Source organism: Salvelinus fontinalis, unplaced genomic scaffold (assembly GCF_029448725.1).
Source record: "Salvelinus fontinalis isolate EN_2023a unplaced genomic scaffold, ASM2944872v1 scaffold_1424, whole genome shotgun sequence".
Lineage (NCBI taxonomy): Eukaryota > Metazoa > Chordata > Actinopteri > Salmoniformes > Salmonidae > Salvelinus > Salvelinus fontinalis.
In genome coordinates this window covers 13,979-41,059 of record NW_026601633.1, presented here as the reverse complement: position 1 = coordinate 41,059, position 27,081 = coordinate 13,979, and the positions used below count along the sequence as shown (strand labels likewise).

The 27,081-nt window shown below is 47.9% G+C and overlaps 2 protein-coding genes across 2 annotated transcripts in view; both read left to right on the top strand.

Annotated features, from left to right (window-relative positions):
* Positions 1-415: 415 nt before the first annotated feature.
* LOC129849292 (uromodulin-like) lies at positions 416-2,553 on the top strand (the record flags this gene model as incomplete). The annotated part of the gene is made up of 5 exons (XM_055916220.1): positions 416-567; positions 974-1,222; positions 1,355-1,505; positions 1,942-2,017; positions 2,203-2,553. Coding segments are annotated over 5 exons (648 nt in total), but the record flags the coding sequence as incomplete, so codon positions are not given.
* Positions 2,554-9,773: 7,220 nt separating this feature from the next.
* LOC129849293 (lysyl oxidase homolog 4-like) overlaps positions 9,774-27,081 on the top strand; it is a gene marked incomplete at its 3' end in the record, with an annotated part of 30,610 nt that continues 13,302 nt past the window's right edge. Inside the window, 4 exon segments of the mRNA XM_055916221.1 lie at positions 9,774-10,304; positions 12,958-13,229; positions 13,569-14,185; positions 18,037-18,248. Of these exon segments, the coding sequence (XP_055772196.1) occupies positions 12,965-13,229; positions 13,569-14,185; positions 18,037-18,248 (1,094 nt within the window).

Below are 27,081 nucleotides of genomic sequence, written 5' to 3'. Positions count from 1 at the left end.
CGTCTACACATCACTGTGATTTCACGGTCGTCTACACATCACTGTGATTTCACGGTAGTCTACACATCACTGTGATTTCACGGTAGTCTACACATCACTGTGATTTCACGGTAGTCTACACATCACTGTGATTTCACGGTAGTCTACACATCACTGTGATTTCACGGCAGTCTACACATCACTGTGATTTCACGGTCGTCTACACATCACTGTGATTTCACGGCAGTCTACACATCACTGTGATTTCACGGTAGTCTACACATCACTGTGATTTCACGGTAGTTTACACATCACTGTGATTTCACGGCAGTCTACATATCACTGTGATTTCACGGTAGTCTACACATCACTAATGCAAGCAGGCCTAATAAATGCATGAATATGGCATATTTCTTAACCCCCCTCCTTTTCCCAGACAAACGCCACCCATGCTGTCTACTCCAACAGCTTATTTGTTTATCCAGTAGATGGGAGGAACGACTCCCAACCCTTCGGCTTTCCCTTCTCCTGTGTCTATCCTCTGGAGACAGAGAGCAGTCTGGATGTGGCCATCAGACCTCTCCCACTGTGAGAAAATATGCTGAAACTCCATTCTGTTTATTCTGTTGTCTTTGTTTCAAACTACACTATTAGAAAAAATTTGCCATTTAGAACCTAAATGGATTCTTTAGCTGTCCCCATAGGAGAACCCTTTGAAGAACCCCTTTTGGTTCCAGGCAGAAAACTTTTGGATCCAGATATAATTATTTTGAGTTCCATGTAGAATGCTCTCCACAGAGGGTTCTACCTAGAACCAAAACAGGTTCAACCTGGAACCAAAAAGGGTTCTCATATGGGGACAGCCAAAGAACCCTTTTGGAACTGTTTTTTCTAACAGTGTCATCATTATGAACATTCAACTGTTATTTTAATGTTCATAAAGTTTGATTTGATTTGTAGCTTCACCTCTTTGTACCTTTGTACCTCTTCACAGAACGGATCATAAAGTTGTCAGAGTCGGTGCCAAGGCCAAGGCCTCCATGTCTCTGTACCGCGACACCAACTACACACAGCCTTACCCAGCTGGTCAGCCAGTCACCCTGATTGCGGGTTCCTCCCTGTACGTGGGCGTGTCCGTAGAGGAGTCCGAGGCAGAACGTTTTGTCGTTGTTCTGGAAGACTGCTACACCACGGAATCACCCAGCCCTGATAATCCCCCACAGATCTACATGATTCAGGACAGGTCCATGACTCTATTCATCAGCTGTTTGCATGTCTATGTGTGTTTGTTTTGTGTGTGAAGTATGGTATGTTTGTTGCTGTGTACGGTCTGTGTAGCCTTGAACCCTTTGCTGTTTCTTGGCTCTTCTCCCAGGTGTCCTACAAATCGTACCCAGGTGACAGTGGAGGAAAGCGGCTCGTCCCTCAGGGCTCGCTTCTCTGCTCTACTGCAGGGGGACTACCGTTACATCTTCCTGCACTGCAGCCTCAGCCTGTGTGACCAGAGGAGCTCCTCCTGCACTCCAGTGAGTCCTGATGTTCTTCTCAGACTCATTAACTCTCTCCATGGGCTTTCAGGTTTCGTTGTGTTTGGTCTCTCTGACTTAGTGATTGGTCTCTCTGACTTAGTGTTTGGTCTCTCTGACTTAGTGTTTGGTCTCTCTGACTTAGTGTTTGGTCTCTCTGACTTAGTGGTTGGTCACTCTGACTTAGTGTTTGGTCTCTCTGAGTTAGTAGTTGGTCTCTCTGACTTAGTGTTTGGTCTCTCTGACTTAGTGTTTGGTCTCTCTGACTTAGTGTTTGGTCTCTCTGACTTAGTGTTTGGTCTCTCTGACTTAGTGTTTGGTCTCTCTGACTTAGTGTTTGGTCTCTCTGACTTAGTGGTTGGTCTCTCTGACTTAGTGTTTGGTCTCTCTGAGTTAGTGGTTGGTCTCTCTGACTGTTTGGTTTCTCTCTCTACAGGTGTGTTCCAGGAGGAGATCCCGCTCTGTGTCCAAGTCCATCCGCCTCAAGCCCCTCACCATCGGGCCAATCACCTGTAAATATTTTACTTTAGTAATGACTTACATAGTTTATGAGCTAATATATTGTATAGGCTTTGGACCTAAATGTAGAATAGTCATGAAATTAACAAAAATGAGTGTCCGATATTCTGGTCAGAAGCACCCGGCCGTCGTGCTGGTTTGTTTCCTCTCTAACAGTCAGATTCTCTTTGGCCCCCAGGGGCCCAGAGTCTGGAGTGAGCCTTGGGAACCCCAGCATATGAAGGATGGCAGGGGCCCAGAATCTGGAGTGAGCCTTGGGACCCCCAGCATATGAAGGATGGGTCCCTCCTGCACTACTCCCCTGATCTCCATCCCAACCTACAGCCCAGTGTAACTTTCAAGGGCACAGAAATACTCGTTTAGATTCTAAGTAATGAATTGATGCACTACAGTGTGATTTCATTGTATTGTGTATGTTGTATACACATAGACTTGCATTGTTTTAGGGCTGATCATTTCCCCAAACCTGAGTTGATGTGTGTGTAAGCTGTGATTTGATGATGTCAATAAATAACTCTGTATGATGATGCTCATTGTCTAATGATTGTCTATTTAGCAGGTTGTAAACATAGAAATAAACATGTCTATATTTATTGTAAGGCAGGTTAAACACATATTTACAAAAGGCAGAACAACAGAGGACTAATTGACCATAGAGGATTTTAGGAAAACTGGCTAAACTTGTTAAAGACAAGTGACATTCATGATATGTATTTAGTCAATGTACTGAACACTTCCTATGTTGTTTTACCAAAGCAGGAAGACTGATTGGTGTATTGAAATAGTGCTGTTTAAGTTCCACTGTAGAAAAACACAATGAAAGACTTCAGAATGACCATGACAGTCTGAGTAGTAGTTTATGATGCTCCTTTCTTATTGCTCCATTGTTACTGTTGGTTGAGGACCTTCCTCCTCTCTCCATTGTTACTGTTGGTTGAGGACCTTCCACCTCTCTCCATTGTTACTGTTGGTTGAGGACCTTCCACCTCTCTCTATTGTTACTGTTGGTTGAGGACCTTCCACTTCTCTGCATTGTTACTGTTGGTTGAGGACCTTCCTCCTCTCTTCATTGTTACTGTTGGTTGAGGACCTTCCTCCTCGCTTCATTGTTACTGTTGGTTGAGGACCTTCCTCCTCTCTTCATTGTTACTGTTGGTTGAGAACCTTCCACCTCTCTCCATTGTTACTGTTGGTTGAGGACCTTCCACCTCTCTCCATTGTTACTGTTGGTTGAGAACCTTCCACCTCTCTCCATTGTTACTGTTGGTTGAGAACCTTCCACCTCTCTCCATTGTTACTGTTGGTTGAGGACCTTCCACCTCTCTCCATTGTTACTGTTGGTTGAGAACCTTCCACCTCTCTCCATTGTTACTGTTGGTTGAGAACCTTCCACCTCTCTCCATTGTTACTGTTGGTTGAGGACCTTTCTCCTCTCTCCATTGTTACTGTTGGTTGAGAACCTTCCACCTCTCTCCATTGTTACTGTTGGTTGAGGACCTTCCTCCTCTCTCCATTGTTACTGTTGGTTGAGAACCTTCCACCTCTCTCCATTGTTACTGTTGGTTGAGGACCTTTCTCCTCTCTCCATTGTTACTGTTGGTTGAGGACCTTCCTCCTCTCTCCATTGTTACTGTTGGTTGAGGACCTTCCACTTCTCTCCATTGTTACTGTTGGTTGAGGACCTTCCTCCTCTCTCCATTGTTACTGTTGGTTGAGGACCTTCCTCCTCTCTTCATTGTTACTGTTGGTTGAGAACCTTCCACTTCTCTCCATTGTTACTGTTGGTTGAGGACCTTCCTCCTCTCTCCATTGTTACTGTTGGTTGAGGACCTTCCTCCTCTCTTCATTGTTACTGTTGGTTGAGGACCTTCCTCCTCTCTTCATTGTTACTGTTGGTTGAGGACCTTCCTCCTCTCTCCATTGTTACTGTTGGTTGAGGACCTTCTACTTCTCTCCATTGTTACTGTAAACTCAATGTGGGTTGTGCCTTCAGGCCTCGTGTGTGTGTTTATTACAAAGAGCTCATTAACACAGGGTCAAGCTAAAGTCTGTAAAACAGTTACTGTTATCAAGATGACAGTTTCATTTAATACCCTCTAAACCTCAACAGAGCTGTCTGTAAAGCACCAAGATGCTGTTGGTTTGGAGAAAGTTTTAAGATGTAGCAGTTTTCCAGTCTTTCCACCTGGTGGAGCTGTTGAGCTGTGGTGAGAGAAAGGTTGGCTGTTGGCCCATTCCTGAATCAATCCCTAGCAGTGGAACTTGCTGAGGGGAGGACGGCTCATAATAATGTCTGGAACGGAGCAAATGGAATGGCATCAAACAACTGGAAACCATGTGTGCCACCAACGTCCTGTGATCCCTAGACTCCAGTCCAGTGTTTCCCAAACCACTCCTGGATCACTCTAGTCTTTCCACTTGTTTGATGTATTCCAGTAGCAGCACCAGCTAGTCTAGTCAACTTGTGTAGATCTGATAGAATGGGATAGATAACATTATGGTGGTAGTAGCACCAGCTAGTCTAGTCAACTTGTGTAGATCTGATAGAGTGGGATAGATAACAATCTGGTGGTAGGTCAACTCTGCCCTCTGATAGGCCAGGAGTTTTCACCATATTCTTTCCTATCCAATTCTTTCAGGGACCGTATGTATTTTTGGGTTGGCAGGTAGCCTAGTGGTTAGTGCATCGGGCCAGTAACTGAAAGGTTGCTGGATCAAATCCCAGAGCTGACAAGGTAAAAATCTGTCATTCTGCTCCTGAAAAAGGCAGAACGACAGATGACATGGATGACATGGACGGGTTGGGGTCAGGGGGGTCTGATAAGATGACATGGACGGGGTGGGGTCAGGGGGGTCTGATAAGATGACATGGACGGGGTGGGGTCAGGGGGGGTCTGATAAGATGACATGGACAGGGTGGGGTCAGGGGGGGTCTGATAAGATGACATGGACGGGGTGGGGTGGGGTTAGGGGGGGTCTGATAAGATGACATGGACAGGGTGGGGTCAGGGGGGTCTGATAAGATGACATGGACAGGGTGGGGTCAGGGGGGGTCTGATAAGATGACATGGACGGGGTGGGGTGGGGTTAGGGGGGGTCTGATAAGATGACATGGACAGGGTGGTGTCAGGGGGGGTCTGATAAGATGACATGGACAGGGTGGTGTCAGGGGGGGTCTGATAAGATGACATGGACAGGGTGGGGTTAGGGGGGGTCTGATAAGATGACATGGACAGGGTGGTGTCAGGGGGGGTCTGATAAGATGACATGGACAGGGTGGTGTCAGGGGGGGTCTGATAAGATGACATGGACAGGGTGGGGTTAGGGGGGGTCTGATAAGATGACATGGACAGGGTGGTGTCAGGGGGGGTCTGATAAGATGACATGGACAGGGTGGGGTTAGGGGGGGTCTGATAAGATGACATGGACGAGGTTCTAGATCTGCACTCTTGACACAGTACCTTGATTACTTCACATTTTATTATCTTACAACGTGGAAGTAAATGTCATTTCTGGTCAATAACCTGCTGAAATAACTCTGTAATGACAAAGTGGAAGAAAAATTCAAATTTTAAAAAAAGATTCATAAAAATGTCAAAACTCAAATCTAGTCCCTGCATAAGTATTCAGCCCCTTTGTTTATAAGGCCTAATACGCCTTATAAGGTACATGGACTCACTCTGTGTGAAATAACAGCGGTTGAATGACCCCCATCCTATGACCCCCATCCACACAGCATCTGTATTGTCCCTCAGTCAAAACTCAACTACAAAGACCAGGGAGCTTTGAGAAAGTCTCATGAAGAAGGCCAGTGATTGGTAGATGGGTAACAATAACAAATCAGACATTGAATATCTCTTTAAGCATCAAGTTCATAATGATACTGTGGATGATGTATTAAACCACCCAGACACATCAAAGATACAGTCGTCCTTCTGAACTGAGCTGCAGGACAGGAAGGAACCTGCTCAGCGATGTTACCATGAGGCCATTGGTGATTTTAAAACAGTTACAGAGTTCTGTGACTGTGATAGGAGAAAACTGAGGATGGATCAACAACATTATAGTGACTCCACAATGATGACTTAAATGTGTGAAAAGAAGAATACAAGTATATAGAATACAAATGTTACAAAACATCCATGTATGCAACAAATCACTGAAGTAATACTGCAAAACATTACTGAAAAGGAATACACTTTTTGGCCTAAATGCAAAGCCTTATGTTTGGGGCAAATCCAACACACCACATCACTGAGTAACTGCCTTCTTATTTTCAACCATGGTGGTGGCTGCATCATGGTATGGGTATGCTTGTCATAGGCAAATACTAGGGTGTTTTTCAGGATAAAATGAAAAGGGGTGGAGCTAAGCACAGGCAAAATCCTAGAGGAAAACCTGCTTTACACCACACTCTACACTGGTCAGCTCTACACTGGAGTTTCTTACAAAGAAGACAGTGAATGTTCCTGAGTGGCCTAGTTACAGTTTTGATTTACATCTGTTTGACAATCCAACATCTTGACAGAGCTTGAAGAATTCTGAAAGGAATAATGGGCTAATATTGCACAACCCAGGTGTGTAAAGCTCTAAGAGACTAACCCAAGAAGACTCACAGCTGAAATCACTGCCAAAGGTGTTTCTAACATGTATTAACTCAGAGAGCTGAATACTTTTGCAACAACTAGATTGATGTATTTTCCCTTTAGAAACCTTTTTGAGAACTTTGAGTTGAGTCGTTCATATGTGAACTTTGAGTTGAGTCCTTCATATGCAACTTTGAGTTGAGTCGTTCATATGTGAACTTTGAGTTGAGTCCTTCATATGCAACTTTGAGTTGAGTCGTTCATATGTGAACTTTGAATGAAGTTGAATCATGAAGACATACAGAACACTATTTTAAGGTTTTATTTTTTTACCACATGGTTAAAGTGAGCTTAAAGTTAAGTTTATAATGGAGGATTTTTCTATCATCTTCATTAAACAAAGGCTTGTGTGGGAACATGAAATCCTTTAAGACGTTTTATACCAGTGCTAAGTCTCAATAATGAGGCTATTGACATTTAAAGACCCCAACATCTCTTTAAAAACTATGGTGGTGATGTCATTATTTCTACAGTGGGCTGGCTGAGCCCCTCCCCCTTTTTACAGGCATGCTATGATGATGTCACAGAGGGCAAATGACAATCCCATTTAAAACATTGAAAAATGATTTATAGAACACACTTGACCGCTGAAAACACTCAATAGAGAATTACCACATTCTTAGGCCCAATCACAAATCGCTCCCTAAACCTAATGCCCTATGCACTTGTGGAGATATGAGAGGATTTGATTGGTATAAGCAATATGGTTGAAACTTCCACCCCTAGCCTATCAGAGGGCAAGGCCTACCACCATAGTTTTAGCTACACCTGTGGATAGGGCTTAGGGGTCCATTTGGGACAGGACCTTCACATGTTGAATGGAGATGATGTTTATTTACGTCAACAACAAGACATGTGAGTGGATCACAGAGAGAATGGTTTCACTCAGGTACAGGAAAAGAAACACAGTGAGGTCGGAAGTGATTGAAAAATCATTGTTATTTATATGAATGGACACAAGCAGCTTCTCAGAGGCCTTCTTGTTGTCCATGAACTGGCCCTCGGGGATGACGCTGGCGTTCAGTACTTTGTACCTGAATGAGGAGACAGTTTTAAGACAATCCCAGTTGTAATAGGTTGGTTATACAGTGAGGTCCAAAATGATTGACACCCTTGATAAAGATGAGCAATAATGACTGTATAAAATAAATAATTGAAATACTGAGCTATATTGTGTGCTACAAAAAATGAGGAACTTATATTATTTTATACTAATACAATTGCCAGAGAAAGAGATCTTGTTTAACAAGTAATACGATTTTCTCAAAAGGTAGAGGTCAAAATAATTGACACCCCTAAAGACTCTTGTAAATAAAGTAGTCTTAGTTGTGTTTTATGTAGTTGTGGTCTGCTTCGTTGTGTTGTGGATACAGTAGCTAAGTTAAACAGTAGGCCTCAGCTCAGTTCCAATGTTTTAGCTTATAGTTAATATTGGATATAAACAATCCTAGTAGTTTTCCATCGTTTGCTGTAAAACATTTTGATACATGCGCATTTGTAACGTTCCATATGAATGCCCCATTGTCTCCAAGGTTCCCATTGTTTGCATTGTGTGTGTGTTCACAACCTCTGTGTGACACTCTCCAGACAGGAAGTTCAGGCTGGCCTTTTCCTTGTAGTAGAGTGTATTGTTTTACAGTAGTCAGACACTGTCGCTGACTACCAAATAAATAACTCTACTTCTACTTTTCATATGCTTTTATTATAATACATTTTTGTTGTTATATGTTTTTTATTTGTTTCTTGTGTTATTATTATGATCATTATTGTTGTTATTATCATATTATTATTGTTATTATATTATTATTATTATTATTATTATTATTATAGTTTTTGTTATTATTATTATTGTTATTATTATTTATGTTTAAGATTGGTTTGCTATGATTTGTCTGCTCTTTACCTGGTCAAATGGAAGGGATGGGTGGGGGGAGGGTAGGGTTGTGGGGGGGGGGGGTAGATGTAAAATTGGGTGAGAGGTGAGGTCAAAAGTGGGTAGGCAAGAAAATGCAAATTCCTGTTGTATGAATTATTATTATTTTTATTATTTATTATTATTATTATTATTTATTTTTTATTATTGTGAAAATATCATACCCCCAAGACATGCTAACCTGTTATTGACAATTTTGAGAAGTTAGCATGTCTTGGGGTATGATCATTGACCCTCTGTAACCTTCTCACTCATCATAATTCATGATTCGTTCAGGATTATCCGATATGATTTATTTTATACAGTCATTATTGATCATCTTCATCAAGGGTGTCAATCATTTTGGACCCCACCATACTTCTGTTATCTCTTCCTCTATAGAATAAACACTGTGCCTTAAACAAGGTTCCTGACATTTCTGTTAAGTAACTTTCTGGCCTTACACAAGTGAGTAGGGAAGTTACAAAACAGAGTTACAAAAGAGAGAGAGCAAGAGAGAGAGGGGGAGAGGGAGAGAGAGAGGGGGAGAGGGAGAGGGAGAGAAAGAGAGAGAGGGAGAGAGAGCAAGATATAGAGAGAGAGCGAGAGAGAGAGAGAGCAAAATATAGACACAAGGAAATAGAGCGAGAGAAAGAGAGAGAGAGCAAGAGAGAGAGAGAGGGAGAGGGAGAAAGAAACGACAGGGAGAATAAATTGACAGATATAAATAGTGAAAGAAAATGAAAAAAGGGAAAGAGGGAGGAGCAACAGTTTTCAACAGGTTATTGCTGAAGTGCATGTATTTATTTCACTGCACCACTAATTGTGGGTGTTGGTTTGAGCCCAGGATCCTTCTGTACAATTAGACCGAGAGAGAGGGGGGGGGGGGGGGGTGTAGAGAGAGAGGGGGAGGTGGAGACGGAGAGAGAGGGGGGAGAGAGACAGAGAGAGAGGGGGGAGAGGGAGACAGAGAGAGAAGGGGGGAGAGAGACAGAGACAGAGAGAGAGAGGGAGACAGAGAGAGAGATGGGGGAGACAGAGAGAGAGAGAGAGAGAGAGAGGGGGAGACAGAGAGAGAGAGGGGGGGAGACAGAGAGAGAGAGAGATAGAGAGTGGGGGGGGGGCAGAGAGAGAGGGGGGAACAGAGAGAGAGAGAGGGGGGGCAGAGAGAGAGATTTGGGGCTCCTGGTTGGGTGGGCAGAGCGGGTAAGAGTAGGTAGGCGGATTTGTGGCGGCAGGTAGTCTAATGGTTAGAGCTAGGCTACCTCGAATCCCTGAGCTGACAAGGTAAAAATCTGTCGCTCTGCCCCTGAACAAGGCAGTTAACCCACTGTTCCCTGGTAGGCCGTCATTGTAAATAAGAATTTGTTCTTAACTGACTTGCCTAGTTAAATAAAGGTTAAATAAATAAAAACATTGTTTTAAGGGTAACAGGTGTGAGTGGAGGTTAGGGGTTCAAGTGAAAGGACCAGCATATGAAAAGGACTAAATGGAGAAAAAATAACTTTTACATAATAGAGAAAAAATGGGAGGGATGGAGAAAGTGACTAAAACGAGGGAGTGACAGAGAAAGAGGGAGGGAGAGAACAGAGAGAAAGCCAGACAAGTCTTCATGCCCTCTTTCTTTCATTCACTCACCCACTCCGTCCCAGCGAGAGAGACCCGGTGACTCCGAGACAGAGAGAGAGACCTGGTGACTCCGAGACAGAGTCCAACTGACAGGTGAGTTATGAATTTATTTAGTTCACTTTTATTCATCCCATCCCTTCTTCATTTTCTCTCTCCTCACTCTTTTCATTTGTTCTTTCTCTCATCTTTATTTTATCTTTATATCTATTTATCTCCATCCTATCCATCTCTGTCATATACCTCCATCTCTTCTGTCTTCACTCTTCACTTCTCTTCTCTCCAGTCCTCTCCTCCTATCTTCTTCTCTTCTCTCCAGTCCTCTTCTCCTCCTATCTTCTTCTCTTCTCTCCAGTCCTCTTCTCCTATCTTCTTCTCTTCTCTCCAGTCCTCTTCTCCTCCTATCTTCTTCTCTTCTCTCCAGTCCTCTTCTCCTCCTATCTTCTTCTCTTCTCTCCAGTCCTCTTCTCCTCCTATCTTCTTCTCTTCTCTCCAGTCCTCTTCTCCTCCTATCTTCTTCTCTTCTCTCCAGTCCTCTTCTCCTCCTATCTTCTTCTCTTCTCTCCAGTCCTCTTCTCCTCCTATCTTCTTTCATCTCTCCATCCCTCGCTGGGTCTCACTCCCCCCCACACTTTTCTTCTCTCCTTTTTTGTTCCCCTCCTCTCTCCCACCTCTCCTCTCCTCCTGCGTTCTCTTCTCCTCCTTTCTCCTCCTTTCTCCTCTTCTCCTCTCTCCCACCTCTCTCTTCCTCTTCTCCTCTTCTCCTCTCCACCTCTCTCCTCCGTTCTCCTCTTCTCCTCTCCACCTCTCTCCTCCGTTCTCCTCTCCTCCACCTCTCTCCTCCGTTCTCCTCTCCTCCACCTCTCTCCTCCGTTCTCCTCTTCTCCACCTCTCTCCTCCGTTCTCCTCTTCTCCTCTCCTCCACCTCTCTCCACCTCTCTCCTCCGTTCTCCTCTTCTCCACCTCTCTCCTCCGTTCTCCTCTTCTCCTCTCCTCCACCTCTCTCCTCCGTTCTCCTCTTCTCCTCTCCACCTCTCTCCTCCGTTCTCCTCTTCTCCACCTCTCTCCTCCGTTCTCCTCTTCTCCTCTCCACCTCTCTCCTCCGTTCTCCTCTTCTCCTCTCCACCTCTCTCCTCCGTTCTCCTCTTCTCCTCTCCCACCTCTCTCCTCCGTTCTCCTCTTCTCCTCTCCCACCTCTCTCCTCCGTTCTCCTCTTCTCCTCTCCCACCTCTCTCCTCCGTTCTCCTCTTCTCCTCTCCCACCTCTCTCCTCTGTTCTCCTCTTCTCCTCTCCCTCCTCTCTCCTCCGTTCTCCTCTTCTTCTCTCCTCCTCTCTCCTCCGTTCTCCTCTTCTCCTCTCCCCCTCCTCTCCTCCTCTCTCCTCCGTTCTCCTCTTCTCCTCTCCCCCTCCTCTCCTCCTCTCTCCCCCTCTTCTCTCTCCTCTCTACCTTCATGGTTACAGCATTTAGATTCTCCGGTGTCGTGCTTCCCTTGTCTTGTCTTGTCTAGAACCAAATGTTACCCAACACTGTAACCTTCCACTAATTTGACTGTGGATGTGTCTCAATACTCTACAGTGGATTTCTCCCTCCTCTTCTCCTTTCCTGTCTTTGTCTCCTTCCCTTCATCTGTACTGATGTAAACGTGATGTGAAAGCACCGGACAGATGAAAGGGCAGTCATCCATACTCTCGACTGTTCTGGATCTTCATATTAGTGCAGATGAAGGCAAGGAGATGAGGAGAGGAAGCCAGTAGTCAGAGTATTGAGATGCAGCTCATCTTACACACAGTAGCAGCCTGATACTCCGTTGTTTGTGTGTGTAGGCATTTTTAAGGCCCTGTTTATTTGCCTGCCTGGCTGTCTCAGTATAACTAGCGATGTTTGAGGGTTTGTGGACGGGCCTCTGTGGCGCGGCGCGGCTAGCCGTGCTGATTTTAGCTTTGGTCAGTCACTACTCTCTTCCCCTCTCTGGTTAACTCCCTAATGGCACCTTATTCCCTATATAGTGCACTATGGGCCCATGGGGCTTTGGTCAAAAGTAGTGTACTATGTACGGAATAGGGTGCCATTTGAGTGCCAAAGGGCTCTGGTCTAAAGTAGTGCACTATGTAGGGAATAGGGTGCCATTTGGATGCATAGTGAGACACTGAGTGCTTCTGTGCGTCTCTTATCAGTGTTATTTCCACTGTGCTTCGGGGTGTGACTGTTCTCTAAAGCTGTTGGATAAATGGAGGTATGTGCATGGCTAATGACATGTTTCCACAGTGGAATGTTTCCATGTGAACTGAGGGTTCTACTGGGGGTTTGTGCACAAAAAAAATATCATTTCAAAAGGCTTCTCATGTTGGTAGTTTACAATAGTGTTTAATGTTTTTATGGGATTTTCACAAGTGTCTGAGAAACAATGTATTTCTTGTCCGTGATTTTAAGTAATATGCTCTGTCTCTATGTCTCTCTCTGTCTCTTTCTCTCCCTCCCTCCCTCTCCCTCTCTCGCTGTCTCTCCCTCTGTCTCTCTATCTCCCTCTTTGTCTCTCTCTGTCTCTCTGTCGCTCTCTTTCTCTCTGTCTCTCTGCCGCGCTCTCTCTCTCTGTCGCTCTCTCTCTGTCTGTCACTCTCTCTGTCGCTCTGTCTCTCTATCTCTCTCTTTGTCTCTCTATCTCTCTCTTTGTCTCTCTATATCTCCCTCTTTGTCTCTCTCTCTTGCTCTCTGTCTCTCTCTGTCTCTCTCGTGATCTCTCCGTTCCAGACTAAGGATGTTGGGCCTCCTCCTGTGTGTGAGTTCCCTCCTCCTCCCCCTCCTCCCCCCCTCCCTCGCCCAGGGATCAGGGCCGAGGGTGCGCCTGGCAGGTGAGAGGCGGGGCCCCAACGAGGGTCGCGTAGAGGTGTTCTATAACGGGGCGTGGGGGACGGTGTGTGATGACGAGGTGGATATTAACCTTGCCAACGTGGTGTGTCGAGAGCTGGGCTTCTCACGCAGTCTCACCTGGGCTCACAGCTCTAAGTTTGGAGAAGGACAAGGTATGGTAACACCTTTATTCAATCAATCAATCCATTAATTAATCAAACGTATTTTATAAAGCCTTTTATATTTTATTTTTATTTTGGGGAGGATTGGGCTAGGACAAGGTACAGTAACACCTTTATTCATTTGCTTACTTCCTTAATAATCCTCTTCGTTGCTGGAACATAAGGCTTTCACAAGAGAGCGCCACTGTTGCCTATCTTCTGCCTGTCTGGAGATTGAGTTTCGTGACATCGGTTCAACCTTTACTTATGTGGGCTGGTCAATCAGTTGTATCTTATTGATCGCTCTTGATTGGCTGCTAACGAGGAAGTGTGCTCTTCTTCTCCCATTAGGTCTGATCTGGTTGGATAACGTGAACTGCATGGGGACGGAACTCTCCCTGTCTGACTGTCACTCCAACGGCTGGGGGATAAATGACTGCACCCACTCTGAGGACCTGGGGGTCGTCTGTAGCACCCAGAGGAGGGTCGACTACTCCCCTAACCAGGTAGAGGGCTCCCCCGCATCCCTGTCCGTCCCAGTGGCCTCGGCCCGACCACAGAGGATCCCCAACCTCTCCACGCCGCCACGTCTATCCACAGTCCAAGACAGGGTGGCCCCACCTCCCCCTGCTCACATCACATCCCCCGGGAGAAGGGGTCATGAGATCGCCCTCCACCGCAGCACCCCCAGAGGTCAGGGTCAAAGTTCACGGCAACAGCGTCGGGGTCATGATATCCACTTGCGTACCCGGAACGGCCAGAGTCAGGCGGGAGGGGAGGCCAGGACGAGACAGGAGAACCCGGCCGTGCCCCAGGGGCATCAGATCCCCCCCCGGCTGGGGAATGGTGCAGCCTACAGGCAGGCCCAGGAGGTGGTGCGGACCGGACCACAGGCGGCCAGATGGGAGGCAGAGATCACCAGGCAGCCCAGTGGGAACCATGTTGAACCAGACATCACAGACGGACAGGTGAGGAAAAACACTTTCTCTCATTCTCTCTGTCTTGCTCTGCCTCTCTCTTTCTTCCCCTTTCTCTCTGTCACATTCACAAACACACACTCAACCCCCCCCCCCCCCCCCCCCACACACACACACATACTCGACATCCCCCACACACACACCCCCCACACACAACACCCCAACACTACTGTACTGTACCCTACCCACGGTCGCCGCAAGTAGCCCCATGGCGGCTCCCGGGGTACAGGAAGCTGATTGGTGGAGCCAGGAGCCCACAGCCCGATAGGCACGCCGTAATTACAGACGGCCCTAAAACCAGGCCTTTTCCGGATCCAATTCATAATGGGCAGTATCCCTCACGTTCAGGCCTCAACCTCTAGTAGTTAAACAGACCCAACTCCCTAAACACAGGGCTATTTCCAGAGCCTCCACAGAGGAAAGACCAGTCCATCTATCACCCCTGTTAGACCTCGTAACATGTTATCTACTGAGGCTAAGTTCACGACCTTACGACTGTTTTGGAATGTAATACACGCGCATATGTATGCACGTACACACACATTATACACACATTATACACACATAAAAGTTTGGGGTCACTTAGAAATGTCCTTGTTTTTGAAAGAAAAGCACAATTTTTGTCCATTAAAATAACATCAAATTGATCAGAAATACAGTGTAGACATTGTTAATGTTGTAAATGACTATTGTAGCTGGAAACGGCTGATTTTGAATGGAATATCTACACAGGTGTACAGAGGCCCATTATCAGCAACCATCATTCCAGTGTTCCAATGGCACGTTGTGTTAGCTAATCCAAGTTTCTCATTTTAAAAGGCTAATTGATCATTAGAAAACCCTTTTGCAATTATGTTAGTGTAACCGATGTGAAATGGCTAGCTAGTTAGCGGGGTGCGCGCTAATAGCGTTTCAATGGGTGACGTCACTTGCTCTGAGACCTTGAAGTAGTTGTTCCCCTTGCTCTGCAATGGCTTTTGTGGCATGATGGGTAACGATGCTTCGTGGGAGGCAGTTGTTAATGTGTGCAGAAGGTCCCTGGTTTGAGTCCAGGTAGGGGCGAGGAGAGGGACGGAAGCTATACTGTTACATTAGCACAGCTGAAAACTGTTGTCCTGACTAAAGAAGCAATAAAACTGGCCTTCTTTAGACTAGCTGAATATCTGGAGCATCAGCATTTGTGGGTTTGATTACAGGCTCAAAATGGCCAGAAACAAAGGCCTTTCTTCTGAAACTCGTCAGTCTATTCTTGTTCTGAGAAATGAAGGCTTTTCCATGCGAGAAATTGCCAAGAAACTGAAGATCTCGTACGCAAACTGTACAGCGCAAACTGGCTCTAACTAGAATAGAAAGAGGAGTGGGAGGCCCCGGTGCACAACTGAGCAAGAGGACAAGTACATTAGAGACGCCTCACAAGTCCTCAACAAAACACCAGTCTCAACGTCAACAGTGAAGAGGCGACTCCGGGATGCTGGCCTTCTAGGCAGAGTTCCTCTGTCCAGTGTCTGTGTTCATTTGCCCTACTTAATCTTTTCTTTTTATTGGCCAGTCTGAGATCTGGCTTTTTCTTTGCAACTCTGCCTAGAAGGCCAGACGTCTGGTGTCACCTCTTCACTGTTGACGTTGAGACTGGTGTTTTGCGGGTATTATTTTAATGAAGCTGTTGTAGCTGTTTCCCGCTACAATAGTATTTTACAACATTAACACTGTCTACACTGTATTTCTGATCAATTTGATGTTATTTTAATGGGCAAATCTTTTTTTTCAATAACATGGACATTTCTATGTGACCCAAAACTTTTGATAAATACACACACACACACAAACACACACACACACACACACACACACACACACACACACACACACACACACACACACACACACACACACACACACACACACACACACACACACAGTCCATCACAGTACATTCAACATACCCTGTTTTCAGTGTGTTTGTTCCTTCATGTCCTTGTGGAGAGACTGCGATGGCAACTAAAGTTGTATTCTGTCCCCTCCCCCATTCCTCCTCTCCCCCATTCCTCCCCTCCCCTCCCCTCCTCTCCCCCATTCCTCCTCTCCCCCCATATCCTCCTCTCCCCCATCCCTTCTTTCCTATCCCCACCCTCCCCTCTCCTCCACCTCCCCATCCCTTCTCTCCTATCCCTCCTCCCCATCCCCTCCTCGATCCCCATTCTCTCCTCTCCTCTCCCCTATCCTCTCCTCCCGATCCCTTCTCTCCTATCCCCTCCTCCCCCCATTCCTCCTCTCCCCTCCCCTCCTCTCCCCATTCCTCCTCCCCTCCCTCCTCTCCCCCATCCTCCTCTCCCCATTCCTCCACTCCCCCATTCCTCCTCTCCCCCATTCCTCCTCTCCCCTCCCCTCCTCTCCCCCATTCCTCCCCTCCCCTCCCCTCCTCTCCCCCATTCCTCCTCTCCCCTCACCCTCCCCTCCCCCATTCCTCCCCATCCCCTCCCCTCCCCTCCCCCATTCCTCCTCTCCCCTCCCCTCCCCTCCCCCATTCCTCCCCATCCCTCTCCCCTCTCCCTCCTCCCATTCCTCCTCTCCCCTCCCCTCCTCCTCCCCCATTCCTCCTCATCCCCTCCCCTCCTCTCCCCTCCCCTCCTCTCCCCATTCCTCCTCTCCCCATCCCTCCCCTCCCCCATTCCTCCTCTCCCCTCCCCTCCTCTCCCCTCCCCTCCTCTCCCCCATTCCTCCTCTCCCCTCCCCTCCCCTCCCCCATTCCTCCTCTCCCCTCCCCTCCCCTCCCCCATTCCTCCTCTCCCTCCCCTCCCCTCCCCCATTCCTCCTCTCCCCTCCCCTCCTCTCCCCCATTCCTCCTCTCCCCTCCCCTCCTCTCCCCCATTCCTCCTCTCCCCTCCCCTCCCCTCCCCCAGTCCTCCCCTCCCCTCCTCTCCCCCATTCCTCCTCTCCCCTCCCCTCCTCTCCCCCATTCCTCCTCTCCCCTCCCCTCCCCCATTCCTCCTCTCCTCTCCCCCTCCTCTCCCCCATTCCTCCTCTCCCCCCATTCCTCCTCTCCCCTCCCCTCCCCTCCCCCCATTCCTCCTCTCCCCTCCCCTCCCCTCCCCCATTCCCCCCCATTCCTCCTCTCCCCTCCCCTCCCCTCCCCCATTCCTCCTCTCCCCTCCCCATCCCTTCTCTCCTATCCCCCCCTATCCCCTCCCCATCCCTTCTTTCCTATCCCCACCCCCCCTATCCCCTCCCCATCCCTTCTTTCCTATCCCCACCCCCCCTCTCCCCTCCCCATCCCTTCTCTCCTATCCCCCCCTATCCCCTCCCGATCCCTTCTCTCCTATCCCCCCCTATCCCCTCCCGATCCCTTCTCTCCTATCCCCTCCCCCTCCTCTCCCTTCCCTTCCCCTCCCCCATTCCTCCCCATCCCTTCTCTCTTATCCCCCTCCCCATCCCCACTCTCCTATCTCCCCTCCCCCTCCTCTCCCCTCGCCTCCCCCATTCCTCCCCATCCCTTCTCTCCTATCCCCCCTCCCCCTCCTCACCCCTCCCCTCTCCCATTCCTCCCCATCCCTTCTCTCCTATCCCCTCCTCTCCTCTCCCCTCCCCTCCCCTCCCCCATTCCCCCCATCCCTTCTCTCCTATCCCCCTCCCCCTCCTCTCCTCTCCCCTCCCCTCCCCCATTCCTCCCCATCCCTTCTCTCCTATCCCCTCCTCTCCTCTCCCCTCCCCTCCCCCATTCCCCCCCATCCCTTCTCTCCTATCCCCCTCCTCTCCTCTCCCCTCCCCTCCCCCATTCCTCCCCTCCCCCATTCCTCCCCATCCCCACTCTCCTATCCCCCTCCCCCTCCCCTCCCCTCCCCCAGACGGCCAGTAGGGTGAGGCTGGAGGAGGTACGTCTCCGGCCCGTTCTGACAGGTGTCCGCACCGGCCTGCTGTCAGAGGGCGTTTTAGAAGTGAAGCATGCTGGGAGGTGGCGTCATGTGTGCGACCAGGGCTGGGACCTCAGCAGCAGCCGTGTGGTGTGTGGCATGCTGGGATACCCCTCCGCCGAGGCATACGACCACACCGTCTACAGGTAAGGGAGAGAGGGTGTGTGTGTATGGAAAGGTGTGTCTCCATTTTGACGTCCCCATTTTTCACATAAACGTGTGTGTGTGTGTGTGTGTGTGTGTGTGTGTGTGTGTGTGTGTGTGTGTGTGTGTGTGTGTGTGTGTGTGTGTGTGTGTGTGTGTGTGTGTGTGTGTGTGTGTGTGTGTGTGTGTGTGTGTGTTGGGGGGGGTGCATATGTGTGTGCCCACTCTCCGCAGAGCTAGCATTACTACCACCATCCACACCAGCAGTTACTCACTAGCATTACTACCACCATCCACACCAGCAGTTACTCACTAACATTACTACCACCATCCACACCAGCAGTTACTCACTAGCATTACTACCACCATCCACACCAGCAGTTACTCACTAACATTACTACCACCATCCACACCAGCAGTTACTCACTAGCATTACTACCACCATCCACACCAGCAGTTACTCACTAGCATTACTACCACCATCCACACCAGCAGTTACTCACTAACATTACTACCACCATCCACACCAGCAGTTACTCACTAGCATTACTACCACCATCCACACCAGCAGTTACTCACTAACATTACTACCACCATCCACACCAGCAGTTACTCACTAGCATTACTACCACCATCCACACCAGCAGTTACTCACTAACATTACTACCACCATCCACACCAGCAGTTACTCACTAGCATTACTACCACCATCCACACCAGCAGTTACTCACTAACATTACTACCACCATCCACACCAGCAGTTACTCACTAACATTACTACCACCATCCACACCAGCAGTTACTCACTAGCATTACTACCACCATCCACACCAGCAGTTACTCACTAACATTACTACCACCATCCACACCAGCAGTTACTCACTAGCATTACTACCACCATCCACACCAGCAGTTACTCACTAGCATTACTACCACCATCCACACCAGCAGTTACTCACTAGCATTACTACCACCATCCACACCAGCAGTTACTCACTAGCATTACTACCACCATCCACACCAGCAGTTACTCACTAGCATTACTACCACCATCCACACCAGCAGTTACTCACTAGCATTACTACCACCATCCACACCAGCAGTTACTCACTAACATTACTACCACCATCCAGACCAGCAGTTACTCACTAACATTACTACCACCATCCACACCAGCAGTTACTCACTAACATTACTACCACCATCCACACCAGCAGTTACTCACTAGCATTACTACCACCATCCAGACCAGCAGTTACTCACTAGCATTGAGCTAACCATGCCTGCATGTCTGGACTTTGCCTCATCATAGTAGGCTATGCACTTTTAAATAATCTTAAAGAGCAGGTGTGTGTCCCAAATAACTAGCTATTGCCTTTTTAGTGCACTATTTTTTTTAAATCAAAGCCCTGGTCAAACGTAGTGCCCGAAATAGGGAATAGGGTGTGATTTGGGACGTAACCTTAAAGAGTATGTTACTAATGTCAGAGGCTGGCTGTAGGAGGAGGAGCATCATGTTTGGATGGAGTCCAGGAACGTATCCTCTAATCTCATGTAATTATACACAACCGGTGGAAATAGCATACGACAGCACTTCCTATAAGTCTTATAAAAACTCTCTAGTTTTCTCTCTCTCTCTCTGTCTATCTCTCACCCCATCTATCTATCTGTTTCTGTTCTCTCTCTGTCTATCTCTCACCCCATCTATCTATCCGTTTCTGTTCTCTCTCTGTCTATCTCTCACCCCATCTATCTATCTGTTTCTGTTCTCTCTATCTATCTCTCACCCCATCTATCTATCTGTTTCTGTTCTCTCTGTCTATCTCTCACCCCATCTATCTATCTGTTTCTGTTCTCTCTGTCTATCTCTCACTGCATCTATCTCTCGTTCTCTATCTGTTTCTCTCTCTTCTCTCTCTGCAGCCTACCTCAGGTTTCAGTAACTGTGTTTCAGTGGCTATACGGTTTGGTTGGGAAAGGTTTGGGTCTTTCAGTGAGAAACGTTTATTGATACAATTATCTTTGGTTGTGTTTTTGTAGGCTACAGTAGTTCCATTATTTCACCAAGTTCCCCACCTGTCACTTATACAGTCCTATTCTAGAACACTTAGACCTGTAGAGTCCATTACCCGGGCGATGGATGTCTTGGTGAATCTCGTCCATCTGTCCATCTGTAAATAACCTTTATAAAGGCACAGACCTTTAAAGCCTACAGACACACAGACCACCTCTGTCTGTCCATCCAGCCACAGGCTTTATTTACGGCATGTGTGGAGGATGTCTCCTCTACCCTAAACTGTCTTTACATCCCAGATAATTACAGCTAATGTCCAGGTTAGGCTGCTGAATAAACATACACACACACACACATGCATAGAGACATGGAGGGATAGAGAGATAGAAAGATGAGAAATAGAGAGATGGAGAGGTGGAAGGCACACACACACACACACACACACATGCATAGAGACATGGAGGGATAGAGAGATAGAAAGATGAGAAATAGAGAGATGGAGAGGTGGAGGGCACACACACACACACACACACACACACACACACACACACACACACACACACACACACACACACACTGCTACATTTGTTTTATCTGTTTCTCTTTACAGTCACTTCCTGATTGAGGTCACAAACCATAGAGTTGGATAGGGGGAGCACTTGGCACACCATTATGGCAAAGACACAAAGAGGTGCCCTCTCTCCAACTCTATGTCACTAAACCCACCGAGACCTCCACAGGTTCCTCATCTATGAATCCACTTTCTGGGGAAGATTTTCAGCTTTTTAACTGAAGTTTTTCTGCCCCAGTTGACGAGGTGTGAGGCTGGGGAGAGGTTGTGAGACGCTGTGAAAGGTTGTGAGAGGTTGTGAGAGGTTGTGAGAGGCTGTGCGAGGCTGTGCGAGGCTGTGCGAGGCTGTGCGAGGTTGTGAGAGGTTGTGAGAGGCTGTGAGAGGTTGTGAGAGGTTGTGAGAGGCTGTGTGAGGCTGTGCGAGGCTGTGCGAGGTTGTGCGAGGTTGTGAGAGGTTGTGAGAGGCTGTGAATGTTTCACCACCAGAGAGAGAAAAAAAATTGTTTTTTTCATTATTTTTTTTCATGAGATGAAAACATTGCCACGTTTGCTGTTCCCCCTCTCACAGGAAATAACAGGGATTTGATGCCAGCCTTTCGTCTCTCCAAATCTCTCTACAGTTTCTAAATCTGTTTCAAAGAGAACGTTAGGCCAATGTTGACACAGAGCTTAAAGGTGTTTATACACACACACAACTCTAGAGTTTTTTAGACAAACATTTCACCTCAGTAGTCAGTTAGTGGGCCCTGTGCTGGCATCCCGTTTTGTCAGCCAGTCATTTGGAAGAGCAGATGGCAGACAATATTATTTATTTTTAAACCGGTGACCGGTGCTTCCTTCCACCTAAACCACAGAGTAAATGAATGATGGTGACTTAGCCTCCTTCCACCTAAACCACAGAGTAGATGAATGATGGTGACTTAGCCTCCTTCCACCTAAACCACAGAGTAGATGAATGATGGTGACTTAGCCTCCTTCCACCTAAACCACAGAGTAAATGAATGATGGTGACTTAGCCTCCTTACACCTAAACCACAGAGTAAATGAATGATGGTGACTTAGCCTCCTTACACCTAAACCACAGAGTAGATGAATGATGGTGACTTAGCCTCCTTCCACCTAAACCACAGAGTAGATGAATGATGGTGACTTAGCCTCCTTACACCTAAACCACAGAGTAGATGAATGATAGAAGGACAAGCACAGCCATCTCTGCTCTACCGTTTGATTCAGAGAGCATAACTTCAGTATCTGTCAGGGATGGACAGCTGTGTCCCAAACGGCATCATACTCCCTATATACTGCACTACATTTTGACCAGAGGGCCCTGTTCTAAAACAGAACGCTGAATAGGGAATATGGTGCCATTTGGGCTGGTCCTGGGGTTCTGGGCGTTTGACTTGAGGTTGAGAGGTTGGTTTATGAGTCAGTGAATGACTGTCTCTTCTGTGGTGCCAAATGGTACTTTAGTCTGGTTTGGTCTTACTCTACTGGTTGGCCAAGTTCACTTTGGCCTCATCCGGTCCAGTCCTAGCCAAGTCTTCCCAAACCGGTCCTGTCCTAGCCAAGTCTTCCCAACCCGGTCCAGTCCTAGCCAAGTCTTCCCAACCTGGTCCAGTCCTTGCCAAGTCTTCCCAACCCAGTCCAGTCCTAGCCAAGTCTTCCCAACCCGGTCCAGTCCTAGCCAAGTCTTCCCAACCCGGTCAAGTCTTAGCCAAGTCTTCCCAACCTGGTCCAGTCTTAGCCAAGTCTTCCCAACCTGGTTCGGTCCTAGCCAAGTCTTCCCAACCCGGTCCAGTCCTAGCCAAGTCTTCCCAACCCGGTCAAGTCTTAGCCAAGTCTTCCCAACCTGGTCCAGTCTTAGCCAAGTCTTCCCAACCTGGTTCGGTCCTAGCCAAGTCTTCCCAACCCGGTCCAGTCCTAGCCAAGTCTTCCCAACCCGGTCCAGTCCTTGCCAAGTCTTCCCAACCTGGTCCAGTCCTTGCCAAGTCTTCCCAACACGGTCCAGTCCTTGCCAAGTCTTCCCAACCCGGTCCAGTCTTAGCCAAGTCTTCCCAACCCGGTCCAGTCCTAGCCAAGTCTTCCCAACCCGGTCCAGTCCTTGCCAAGTCTTCCCAACCCGGTCCAGTCTTAGCCAAGTCTTCCCAACCCGGTCCAGTCTTAGCCAAGTCTTCCCAACCCGGTCCAGTCCTAGCCAAGTCTTCCCAACCCGGTCCAGTTCTAGCCAAGTCTTCCCAACCTGGTCCAGTCCTGGCCAAGTCTTCCCAACCCGGTCCAGTCCTGGCCAAGTTTTCCCAACCCTTTGGCCAAAGGGATTCTACATGCAAACAGTCACGTCTCCTCCTCGCCCTCACACCTCTTGCTCACTAAGAATAGGGTACCACACAACCTAAATATCCTTTTATCATGGTCCATTGACTCTGCTGTGTCAACTATAACCCCACTGACTGACCTGCTGTGTCAGCTATAACCCCACTGACTGACCTGCTGTGTCAGCTATAACCCCACTGACTGACCTGCTGTGTCAGCTATAACCCCACTGACTGACCTGCTGTGTTAGCTATAACCCCACTGACTGACCTGCTGTGTCAGCTATAACCCCACTCATTGTGTGTCTATTATTACTTGTATTATTACGTATTTTACTTTTCTATTATTTCTCTATGTTCTTTCTCTCTGCATCGTTGGGCCGTAAGTCAGCATTTCACTGTTCGTCCACACCCGTTGTTTACAAAGAATGTGACAAATACAATTTGATTTGATAACCCCACTCCTCCACTGACCAATCATGTGGCTCTTACCCCGCTCCCCCACTGACCAATCACGTGGCTCTCTCTTGGTCTGAACATACTCTTTTATCTGTTGTTTAAGTTTTTACAGATGTGTTCCCCCTCCCCTTCAGTGATGAGTGTTTAAGCAATTTCAGCTCACTGTGCCTTTGTCCTTGTTTCCTAACTTCTGGATTTCATAAGATGTTTGCCTTGTGTGCCCCCCCCCCTCTCTCAGTCTCCAACGTGTCCAGGGAGGGATCTTGTGGTGGAACCCCATCGTGTTGCATAAAGTAACTAGCAGACTGGCACCGAGCCAAGACTCCTGATAACACAGTGAGGTCTGAGCGGTAGGAGAGGCGCTTAAGTTGTGTGACCAGGGGCCATTATGTATTAAGCGTCTCAGAGGAAGACTGCTGATCTAGGATCAGTTTAGACTTTTAGATCACAATGATTTAGCTTACATGGACAGTGTGGAGACCGGTGGGCTGCTTCTGGGTGTAGAGCTGTTCCTAGACTGGTGGCCTGTTTCTGGGTGTGGAGCTGTTCCTAGACTGGTGGGCTGTTTCTGGGTGTGGAGCTGTTCCTAGACTGGTGGGCTGTTTCTGGGTGTGGAGCTGTTCCTAGACCGGTGGGCTGTTTCTGGGTGTGGAGCTGTTCCTAGACCGGTGGGCTGTTTCTGGGTGTGGAGCTGTTCCTAGACCGGTGGGCTGTTTCTGGGTGTGGAGCTGTTCCTAGACTGGTGGGCTGTTTCTGGGTGTGGAGCTGTTCCTAGACTGGTGGGCTGTTTCTGGGTGTGGAGATGTTCCTAGACTGGTGGGCTGTTTCTGGGTGTGGAGCTGTTCCTAGACCGGTGGGCTGTTTCTGGGTGTAGAGCTGTTCCTAGACTGGTGGGCTGTTTCTGGGTGTGGAGCTGTTCCTAGACTGGTGGGCTGTTTCTGGGTGTGGAGCTGTTCCTAGACTGGTGGGCTGTTTCTGGGTGTGGAGCTGTTCCTAGACTGGTGGGCTGTTTCTGGGTGTAGAGCTGTTCCTAGACTGGTGGGCTGTTTCTGGGTGTGGAACTGTTCCTAGACTGGTGGGCTGTTTCTGGGTGTGGAGCTGTTCCTAGACTGGTGGGCTGTTTCTGGGTGTGGAGCTGTTCCTAGACTGGTGGGCTGTTTCTGGGTGTAGAGCTGTTCCTAGACTCTGGTGGGCTGTTTCTGGGTGTGAGCTGTTCCTAGACTCTGGTGGGCTGTTTCTGGGTGTAGAGCTGTTCCTAGACTCTTGTGGGCTGTTTCTCAGTGTGTTTTCTGTCTCTGATTCTGGTGGGCTGTTTCTCAGTGTGGTTTATGTCTCTGATTCTGGTGGGCTGTTTCTCAGTGTGTTTTCTGTCTCTGATTCTGGTGGGCTGTTTCTCAGTGTGGTTTCTGTCTCTGATTCTGGTGGGCTGTTTCTCAGTGTGGTTTCTGTCTCTGATTCTGGTGGGCTGTTTCTCAGTGTGTTTTCTGTCTCTGATTCTGGTGGGCTGTTTCTCAGTGTGGTTTCTGTCTCTGATTCTGGTGGGCTGTTTCTCAGTGTGTTTTCTGTCTCTGATTCTGGTGGGCTGTTTCTCAGTGTGGTTTCTGTCTCTGATTCTGGTGGGCTGTTTCTCAGTGTGGTTTCTGTCTCTGATTCTGGTGGGCTGTTTCTCAGTGTGGTTTCTGTCTCTGATTCTGGTGGGCTGTTTCTCAGTGTGTTTTCTGTCTCTGATTCTGGTGGGCTGTTTCTCAGTGTGGTTTCTGTCTCTGATTCTGGTGGGCTGTTTCTCAGTGTGTTTTCTGTCTCTGATTCTGGTGGGCTGTTTCTCAGTGTGGTTTCTGTCTCTGATTCTGGTGGGCTGTTTCTCAGTGTGTTTTCTGTCTCTGATTCTGGTGGGCTGTTTCTCAGTGTGATTTCTGTCAGTGATTCTGGTGGGCTGTTTCTCAGTGTGGTTTCTGTCTCTGATTCTGGTGGGCTGTTTCTCAGTGTGGTTTCTGTCAGTGATTCTGGTGGGCTGTTTCTCAGTGTGGTTTCTGTCTCTGATTCTGGTGGGCTGTTTCTCAGTGTGTTTTCTGTCTCTGATTCTGGTGGGCTGTTTCTCAGTGTGGTTTCTGTCTCTGATTCTGGTGGGCTGTTTCTCAGTGTGTTTTCTCTCTCTGATTCTGGTGGGCTGTTTCTCAGTGTGGTTTCTGTCTCTGATTCTGGTGGGCTGTTTCTCAGTGTGTTTTCTCTCTCTGATTCTGGTGGGCTGTTTCTCAGTGTGTTTTCTGTCTCTGATTCTGGTGGGCTGTTTCTCAGTGTGGTTTCTGTCAGTGATTCTGGTGGGCTGTTTCTCAGTGTGGTTTCTGTCTCTGATTCTGGTGGGCTGTTTCTCAGTGTGGTTTCTGTCTCTGATTCTGGTGGGCTGTTTCTCAGTGTGGTTTCTGTCTCTGATTCTGGTGGGCTGTTTCTCAGTGTGGTTTCTGTCTCTGATTCTGGTGGGTTGTTTCTGAGTGTGGTTTCTGTCTCTGATTCTGGTGGGCTGTTTCTCAGTGTGTTTTCTGTCTCTGATTCTGGTGGGCTGTTTCTCAGTGTGGTTTCTGTCTCTGATTCTGGTGGGCTGTTTCTCAGTGTGTTTTCTCTCTCTGATTCTGGTGGGCTGTTTCTCAGTGTGGTTTCTGTCTCTGATTCTGGTGGGCTGTTTCTCAGTGTGTTTTCTCTCTCTGATTCTGGTGGGCTGTTTCTCAGTGTGTTTTCTGTCTCTGATTCTGGTGGGCTGTTTCTCAGTGTGGTTTCTGTCTCTGATTCTGGTGGGCTGTTTCTCAGTGTGTTTTCTCTCTCTGATTCTGGTGGGCTGTTTCTCAGTGTGGTTTCTGTCTCTGATTCTGGTGGGCTGTTTCTCAGTGTGTTTTCTGTCTCTGATTCTGGTGGGCTGTTTCTCAGTGTGTTTTCTGTCTCTGATTCTGGTGGGCTGTTTCTCAGTGTGGTTTCTGTCTCTGATTCTGGTGGGCTGTTTCTCAGTGTGGTTTCTGTCTCTGATTCTGGTGGGCTGTTTCTCAGTGTGGTTTCTGTCTCTGATTCTGGTGGGCTGTTTCTCAGTGTGGTTTCTGTCTCTGATTCTGGTGGGCTGTTTCTCAGTGTGGTTTCTGTCTCTGATTCTGGTGGGCTGTTTCTCAGTGTGGTTTCTGTCTCTGATTCTGGTGGGCTGTTTCTCAGTGTGTTTTCTGTCTCTGATTCTGGTGGGCTGTTTCTCAGTGTGGTTTCTGTCTCTGATTCTGGTTGGCTGTTTCTCAGTGTGTTTTCTCTCTCTGATTCTGGTGGGCTGTTTCTCAGTGTGGTTTCTGTCTCTGATTCTGGTGGGCTGTTTCTCAGTGTGTTTTCTCTCTCTGATTCTGGTGGGCTGTTTCTCAGTGTGTTTTCTGTCTCTGATTCTGGTGGGCTGTTTCTCAGTGTGGTTTCTGTCTCTGATTCTGGTGGGCTGTTTCTCAGTGTGTTTTCTGTCTCTG